The 9,363-nt window shown below is 38.0% G+C and overlaps 1 protein-coding gene across 1 annotated transcript; it reads left to right on the top strand.

Moving 5' to 3' along the window:
* Positions 1 to 4,276: 4,276 nt before the first annotated feature.
* Positions 4,277 to 7,849, top strand: LOC121373675. Its single transcript, XM_041500781.1, has 2 exons — positions 4,277 to 4,376; positions 7,617 to 7,849. The coding sequence occupies exons 1-2, from the start codon at positions 4,277 to 4,279 to the stop codon at positions 7,847 to 7,849; spliced, it is 333 nt and encodes a 110-aa protein (XP_041356715.1).
* Positions 7,850 to 9,363: the final 1,514 nt, after the last annotated feature.

Here is a 9,363-nt window from a genome sequence, read left to right as displayed (position 1 = left end):
CCACATTGAAAAAAGACAAAAACACCGCCTCTTTTTATCGGGCAGTCGGGTTCCGCTCCCTTCAAGTGTTAAACTTCCTGGTTGTCAGAACAAACTCAACAGTCACCGAGAAAATGTCGGCTGTACGAAGTTTGGATGTTTGGTTTTAAGTTGTGGTTGGATATTGTCTTCTTCAGGTTGTACAACTTCAAGGTAATTACGTTTGAATAGTTCTATGTTTTAATTATTTAAGTTATGGTAATCATCACACATGATATATGATTAATTATTTACGATTTAATTTTCACAAGTGCTAACTAATATTTCGTAATCATTACGGGAAGAATAGGTGATTTGGGGATTTCTTTTCCAGATGAAAGGTGAGGGAGGAGGAGGGAGGAGGTTAATTGTTTTATATCATAATATAGTTGGCAGGTACGTAATAGATCACTATCAATAAACTGTGTTGGTTTATTCTTCTTTTTTTTTGTGTCTGTGGTTTTTTTGTTTTTTTGTTTTGTGTTTTGTTTTGTTTTGTGTTCTTTTTTTTTTCTTTCTTTTTTCTTTTTCTTTTTTTTTTTAGGGGGGGGGTTCTATTGTGGGTGTTTGTTTTTGGGGGTTTTGTTTTTTAAATATTATGTGTCCCTATCTTAAACGGTGCCTCACAATTGGTACATCAAAAACCGTGGTATCTATACTGGTGAAAATAAATAACGGATCACACATACACTAACAGGAGTAAGTGACTGTAACCTAATCCCTTATCTGTTGTGTCAGCATGTTAGCCGCGTTACTGCCATTCAATCTCACATTTATTCATTTATTTATTTCTATCAGTGTAGTATCATGCCTATGGGGAAGTACATGTGTTCATTCGTGCTTTTTAGTCGAGTATCACATGTAGCGACTTCGGATTCTTCACCCCTAGTTCTCTCTGTATTTCTGGTTCCAGGCAGTGCACCACGACTGGTATATTACAGTTATTATTATATGTGCCTACCCTAAACGGTGCCTCACAATAGGTTTATCGAAGACCGTGGTATCTACAGGGGCGAAAAGAAGCAAGGGATCAAACAGAAGAAAGCAACTGCATCCTTATCCCTTATGTATTGTGTCGGCAAGTTAACCGTGTTACTGACATTCAATATCTCTATCAGCATATTATTATGCCTATGGGAAAGTGTATGTGTTCGTTCATGCTTTTTCGTCGGGTATCACTGTTGATTCCCCACCCCATACTCTTTTCCCGTCTCTCTCTCTCTCTCTCTCTCTCTCTCTCTCTCTCTCTCTCTCTCTCTCTCTCTCTCTCTCTTCTGTGTGTGTGTGTGTGTGTGTGTGTGTGTGTGTGTGTGTGTGTGTGTGCGTGCGCCCCACTCCCACACCCACGTTTTGGCACCGTCCTACGCCCGTGAACATGTCATAACTAGATATGGTACAATCAGTCTCTAAAATAAAGCAGTTTGTAGAACGATTAACGTGTTTTTTTCAGTCAGTTTCGTGCAATTTACACTTGCTTAAATTCAAAAATAACTTTGAATAAAAATTGCTTCTATGGATGTGACAGTGTGTGGGTGTTAATGAGTGAATAGTGTACGGTATGTTTTATATATTTATTTATTATTATTATTGATGCTTGGTCGGTTTCGGATCGATTCCCATTGGTGGGCTCATTGTGCTATTTTTCTTAGCCAGTGCATCACGACTGGCGTATTAAAGATCATGGTATGTGCTATCATGCATGTTGGATGGTGCATATAAAATATCACATGCTACTAATGGCAAATTATAGCGGGTTTTCTATCTAAGACTTTATATGAAAATTATCAAATGTTTGAAATCCAATAGCCGATGAATAATGAATCAATGTGCTCTAGTAGTAGTAGTGGTAGTGGTAGTAGTAGTAGTAGTAGTAGTAGTAGTAGTAGTAGTAGTAGTAGTAGTAGTAGTATTAGTATAGTAGTAGTAGTAGTATAGTAGTAGTAGTAGTAGTAGTAGTATAGTAGTAGAAGCAGCAGCAGCAGCAGCAGCAGTAGTAGTATTCCAACCAGTGCACCACAACTGGTAACAAACCGTGGTATGTGTTTTCCTCTCTGTGAAAAGTTTATTATAAAAGATCCCAAGTTGCATTAAGAAAATGTATCAAGTTTCCTTTGATGACTATGTGTCAGAAATACCAAATGTTTGCCATCCAATAGTCGATGATTAATTAATCAGTGTGCTCCTGTGGTGTCATTACACAAAATAAACTTTAGTAGTAGTAGTCATAGCAGTAGTAATAGTAGTAATATTAGTCTGTATTGATGACTATGTGTCAGAAGTACCAAATGTTTGGCATCCAATAGTCGATGGTTACTGAGTCAGTGTCCTCCTGTGGTGTCATTACACAAAATAAACTTTAGTAGTAGTATAAATGAATGAATGTTTACGACACCCCTGCACACAATACAAATATACCGGCTTTTGTGTGTCTGGCAATGGAGATTATTTACAACCCTAGGCCCTATTTGTAAACTTGTAAATACATGCATTATGACTTATTGTTAATGTTATGAGTTGTTACTGCAGTCTGTGACACGGATATGATATCACACATTTAGGTCAGCTATAGATAAACTCGAGTTATCTTCCATATTGAAAAAAGACAAACACGTTCAACAAAGACCATGGTTTGTGCTATCCTGCCTGTGGGAAGCGCAAATAAAAGATCCCTTGTTGCCTATCGTAAAGGAGTAGCCTATATGGAGACAGCGGGTTTCCTCTATAAAAAAACAGTGTCAGAATGACCATATGTTTGACGTCCAATAGCCGTGTGTCCATCGTATCTCTCTTTGTTTCGCTCCACCATGCGTCGAGATAATAATTTGTCATTTGTTAAACAACAAATAGCCATAGTTTGGAATGTGATAATGGATCGTTGAAAATCGCCCTGTATTTTATTTAGGAATATGCTCTTCCTTTTTTATAGTGTGCGCGTACACGTGTGTTTGCGTTTACACACGCGCGTGCGTATACATTTATAATAATTGTAGTACATCATAGTGCAATTTGGATTACAGTGTGCGTCGGTTTGTTCAGTGTCTACCACTATCGAGACAAATCATACACCCGCACTTTGATTTCGTACAACGAATACAAACAGGTAACGTTTTTTTGTAGGTGAACATACTTTTTTCCGCAAAAACGACCCGCTCTACCCAGGTATTTAACTTCCTCATTGATTGCACGGCGCATTCATATTCAATATATCGTCTGTGCAAATATGGAAAGTTATCTGTTTCATTGTGGTCGGATATTTTTGTAATCGAGTAGTAGAAGCACAAGGTAATAATAGATGACTTAAAATATGCCTTTGTATCCAATTTGTTATTTTCATTTCAAAGCAGTTTTCGCTGGAAATAACTAAATATATTATTTTTGGTTATACTACTCTAAATTAAATACACTGCCATAGTGAACAGCTATAACAAGTTTCGTCCATTTGGCGATTGTAATGTTTAGCTACTTCTCCAGTATATGACCACATTGACATAATCTACTTCCAACTGACAGGACAGCACATACCGCAGCCTTTGATATACCAATCGTGGGGCACTGGTTAAGTTGGGTAAAATACCCATCAGAGAATGGGTCCACTGATGAGATTCGATCGTAGGACGGTAACACGTCAGGCGACCGCTCTACCGACTGAGCTAGATCCAGTCTCGGTGAATATCTATGTGTCTGTCTATCTCTCTCCACCACTCATATGTAAAGTGGTTTTACGAACCGTACGTCCAAAAGGGTGAGTGGATGTATAGTGATGATGTATTGTTTTATTGCGATAAATAACCACGTTACTATTTTACGATAACAACTGAATTGCGAAGATATTTGTGGCACTCAGACCGGTCTCGGTGGCGCAGTGGTTAAGCCATCATACTACAGGATGGTATGTACAGGATTCGCAGCCCGGCACCGGCTCCAACCCATAGCGATTTCTTAAGGGCTCAGTAGGTTGGTGTACGGCCACTACATCCTCTTCTTTTTCACTAACCAATAACCAACTAACAATTAATCCAGTGTCCTGGACAGACATCCCAGCTAGCTGAGGTATGTGCCTAGGGTATACCATGTTAATAATTAGCATATGTTTACATAAAACATTTTGACCGTTTCTGAGTTCTTAATTATTATAACTACGGTGAAACAACTTCAATGTTACAATGAATTGGTCAACAGATTCAGGATTAGGGAAACTATAATGTAGAAACCTGAGTCCTAATGCAGTCCCTTGTCGATTGAGGACCCCACAAAATTAATGTCGACGTATGACCTTCCTCTCAGATGTTTGTTCAAGAACGGGATAAACTTGCTCATCTGGTGGAAGGCGCCCAAAGTTCGCCAAGTAAAGATGAGTAGTTCGTTATGGGATACAATGAAATGAGGAAGTATATCGGCTATCTAAGCTAGGAGCAAAACGAATGCAACCAAACAACAAGAGCGATAGCTTATCTGAAAAGAAAATTTTGAAAATGTTTGCCAGCAAGCCCAGGTAAACGAGGGACGATTATCAGCCATTTGGAACAAGTCATTCCTTTGATACTCCACAAAGGCCACAACAGGCTGAATATTCACATGTCTAAAACCTTTCAGCTAGCACCGTCACCAAACTGCGGTTGTGGCATGAATCACAAAACAATGGTGGACATTCTACAGAGGTGCCAAGCATGTCAACGACAGAAACAATCTGGGTGGCTCTGTCATAATCTGGGGCGCCTAATTCTCAAACGATTTTACTGCCATACGTGTCTGTTTAGCTAAGCCATAGAATGAACTAAAACACCTGTTTGTATTCTGGTGATTTTCGAAACATAAATATGCAATTAGCGATATTGAAAGTGTGTGTGGGAAGATGTTTAAGAATGTACGACCACTTGACTGTGATCAATAGTAGGATGAACAAAGCCATATGGTTTCATCATGCATGTATTAGCAGTTACAAACTTTGACATAAGACATGCAACCGGCCTCGGTGGCGCAGTGGTTAACCCATCGGACTACAGGCTGGTAGGTACAGGGTTTGCAGCTCTGTACTCCAACCCAGAGCGAGTTCTTAAGGGCTCAATGGGTAGGTGTAAGGCCACTACACCATCTTCTCTCCCACTAACCACTAACAAGCTAACAACAAACCAACTGTCCTGGACAGACAGCCCATATAGCTGAGGTGTGTGCCCAGGACAGCGTGCTTGCACCTTAATTGAATATAATCACAAAAATAATTTGAATTAAAATATTTTGAGGGCTAATTAATATATTTTAAAAACTTTTTTAAATATATTTATATTTAGAACTGCCCGATCTAAATTTGCGTTACAAATTGTTAGTTGTTTGCTGTATATTAAATATTGTTTGGGAAAATAACGCACAAAATTATTTATTGTAAAGTCCTTTTTCCCTGTTTGTTTAAATATCAAATTTGCCCCAGTAATTGTTGTGTCCCAGGTTGGACTACTGGCATCCGGTGGTCGAACCTGGGATAGACATGCTCGAAACCTTCGTGGTATAGGAGCATGTAAATACTTTATTGATTGATTGATTGAATTAAAATAAATAAGACACGCATGTTGTTGTTCAGTGTCAGAATATCAGCTTTAGTTGAAACATTTATTTTCGTTTTGCTGGAATTAATTGTATCCGCAAGTCTAGTACAATCGTGGGTGAGTATTTACTTCTTATAAGCAGAAACTTGTTGTACTCGATTGATGTTTGGACATTATGTCTCAGCAGTGGATACTGATTGAGGCAGTGGGATGAATGGATGAATGAATGATTAACGACACAAAAACATAACGAAACACACATCGGACACTGGGTGTGATTGAGGCAGTGGAGTTTGTGTGTGTGTGTGTTATGGGTTGGCACGTTAACCACATAGTCATCTCACTGTCAAATCAAACAGACAGTGTTGCTGGTCTTGTACTATGCCACTGACACCACTTTGGGCTGTAAGGTGTATTGTATAGTGTTAGAATGCAGAATGTAAATGTATTGTTTTGTAATCACCAATCACAACAACATGTTGTACTTTAGATATGAAGCAATGTTACAACCCGTTCAATGTACACACGATAAAATGTTAATTTAGCAGTTTAAGTGGTGATTATAGATGAATTACCAGTAGATATATTGACTAAATAAGCGGGAAATGGCGGCCATTTTGAAAAACAAGATGGCGGCTCTCAAGAACGAATAACAAAATTATCAAAATTGGTTTGTGAATACACTGATGGCCTGACAGTAACATCTATAGGTTTCGAAGATGATACCCGAAATTACATATGGGAACCAGATCCTAGATGATCGCATATACATGTTCCCACAGATAGTAACGCACATACCATGTTCTTTGATTTACGTCTTGGGGACTGGTTTGGATCTCATGGTTAACTGATGGTTAAAACTCACTCAGAGGAGCGCTTTACCACTGACCTACATCCTGTCCACGGATCATACACTGTACATAAGCCATGCATATTATGCAGCTAACATAGACACCAACTTAATATACTAGTGTAGCATGCGTCAACTGCATATCCACTAATGTATTCGCTATTATTTAAAAGTAATTGCAGTTTTAAAATGTGATATAAAGCTCTGTTTAGTCGTGTTGTCGCAGTTTAAAAATATAATTTAAAACATTTATAATGAAACCTTTCAAACCAGATCCCCTGTAAACGGGAATTTCCCCCAAGCCCGCCGTTTTTCCGGATCGTTTTTTAAATATCAGTACAAGAGACAACCTTCCTAAAACGGATACCTCTTAAAACCGAATATTATACCTGGTTAACTGGATGTCTGGTCTAGAAGGGTTCACTGTATACAGTCAAAATTGTCCTAGCGGCCCCTTCTAATCAGCGGTCACCTGCCTTAAGCGGCCACTTTTCCCCAAAAAACGGTTTATAATGTAAATACACCTGTAATAAGCGGCCACCTGTCTCTTGCGGCCGGCGGCCACCTTAATCGGATCCCAGATCGCTAAAATACCAGTATTACAGTATACAGTAAATGTTTATCATTATATAAAAGTGATATTTTAACAACAGCGACAATGTGCAGCGAATAACCGATCATCACACTTTCAGGAATACTAGTACCCATTCAGTCCCTACATCTCTGCTGTGTATCAATTAAAAAAACATGACTCTGGTGGGCATCTAATTGGGACAGGGTAGGCTACGCTTGACATTGGTGGATTCACTTACTATGACAATGCACCGCATGAAGTAGGAATTAAATAATTCAATGTAAAAAGAAAACAAACTTGTTGAGAAAGGTTAATTTAATACATTTCAGTTGCATGCTTTTCTGAAGGAGACATGTAAAAAGTTGATTTATAGTCAACTGTGAAGCATACATCCGTTAACTATCAGCAGGACAGACGGTAAAATAATAAACAACATCAAATGGTTTATAGGCTATATATGTGGCAACCTGTTATCAGCAGCCACCTGTATTAAGCGGCCGCTTTTATTTACTACCTTGTGTGACCACTTGAGACACGTTTGACTGTATATTAATTTAATTACGATAATTGTACTTGTTTTTCTAGCATTATTTCTTTTTGTCGTTTATTTATGAAAATGGTTCCTCAATTTCAGAAAATGTTTCCCTGAATAAGGCAACCACACAATCGCCAGAGTGCCTTGATTATGAAGGTGCATCTCATTTGGCTGTAGATGGTAACACTACAACCGAATTTGGAGAAAGCAAACCACACGCATGCACGTGCGCAAGAGGGACATCTTCCACATTCTGGAGTGTTGATCTAGGAAAACCGTATCCACTTCACAACATAAGAATATTCCAGAGGAATAGCTGTAAGTCGTCCTGACAACATTTTTCACTTAACTTAATTTTTGCGTTTATATTCAACTAAGGTTTAAGAACGCGATCCTGTACACATGTCTTAGATATTTGGTCTGTTGGTCCTCGACCGTAAGTTAATGGTTAGCGAGAGCGATATCGACGTGGTGGCCATACACCTACCCGCTGAGCTGTTAAAACGCACTATGGGTAGAAGCCGGTGCCGGTGTAACGTGGTATTTTGAGCCGCTTAGAATAATGACCCCCGGTCACTTTTCTACGAAAAAAAGAGTGAGTTTTCTACAATACAAAAATTAATCTCTTCTGAAAATTCGTTGTACTACGACCCCTCAAACATTCAAACTGACCGTGTAAAATAATGACTCCCCCTTATAACCATACACAATCTTCTGACTGGGATTCCAGAAAGTTTGTGTTTAAGTTATTCAGCTATGTTATCAAGTGACTGTCAAGTGTTACTTCCTCATTAATAGCTCATTTAGCTAAAAAAAATTGCTAAGAGTGAAAAATTGCCAATTTGTCTAAAACTTACAAACTTATTAGTATTTTTGTATTTTTATGTCCATTGATCAATCAGTTTTCTCCATATCAGTCACGAGACTCCATTTGTACATCAAAATCAGCTGACCATTAAATGGCACATTTCAGGTCATTTCTTACTCGTACTATTTCTTGTAGAATGATTACCAAAGATAATTACCACAACAGAACTATCTAGATATCACTTTCAAAAACAACTAAATTAACAACATAACACAAATGCAGTATTATAATGTGTATTGGCATAATTTGGCCACGTCTTAAATTTAAAGTTACCGACCCGAAAATTGGGTAAATGGGCAACTCACCTATATTTAAGATAAATGGTTGCTAAACTGCAAATTGAACAGGAAAATTGTAAATAAAACACAACTATAAATTTCAAATGATTGCTAACCAGCAAATTGGGCATCAATGAAAATTATAAATAAAATTAACATATTGCGCGTTGCTCCCACAAATGAAAATAATGTTAAATATATACAATTGTTAAGACCCTGAACACTGGAACCAGGGCCCGGTTTAATGAGCATGTTATAAGCTGTGACAGCAAAAACCTATACTATCCAATGCGTGGTTACAGCCATCTTCAAAAACATGTAGGGGAACTGTAATAACAATTTACAATTGCCAAAATTGTAAGGTATATTAGCTGTCGGGAATGGTTATATGATAATAGTGAATTAATTGGACAAACATTACAACCGGTAGTTCAGTATTACAGTAGGTTTTATAACCACCAAATATGTTGAAGGACGATTGGGGTCAGAAGTGAAATTTGAAAGTTGACGGTTTTTTATCAGTAAATCGCAGAAACAATATAAATGACTAAATGCAAAACAATAACAACTATATGATCAACAGAATGAAAAAGAGTGACAGAAATAAAGTTCCACCGTGATTAATCGACCTTCCTGGAAATTGTCACCCCACGCAACGGGGCAACTTGATAAACAGACCTGAACGTTATTTACTAGGATG

This window comes from Gigantopelta aegis, chromosome 1 (genome assembly GCF_016097555.1).
Source record: "Gigantopelta aegis isolate Gae_Host chromosome 1, Gae_host_genome, whole genome shotgun sequence".
NCBI classification, from domain to species: domain Eukaryota; kingdom Metazoa; phylum Mollusca; class Gastropoda; order Neomphalida; family Peltospiridae; genus Gigantopelta; species Gigantopelta aegis.
This window is presented reverse-complemented; position numbering and strand designations above follow the sequence as displayed.

Excerpts from the sequence above, each read along its gene's own strand:
- LOC121373675 (XM_041500781.1), top strand. The coding sequence starts at position 4,277 with ATGTCGACGTATGACCTTCCTCTCAGATGTTTGTTCAAGAACGGGATA. Across the intron at positions 4,377-7,616 it reads TCGCCAAGTAAAGATGAGTA|AAAATGTTTCCCTGAATAAG; the intron begins GTTCGTTATGGG and ends CCTCAATTTCAG.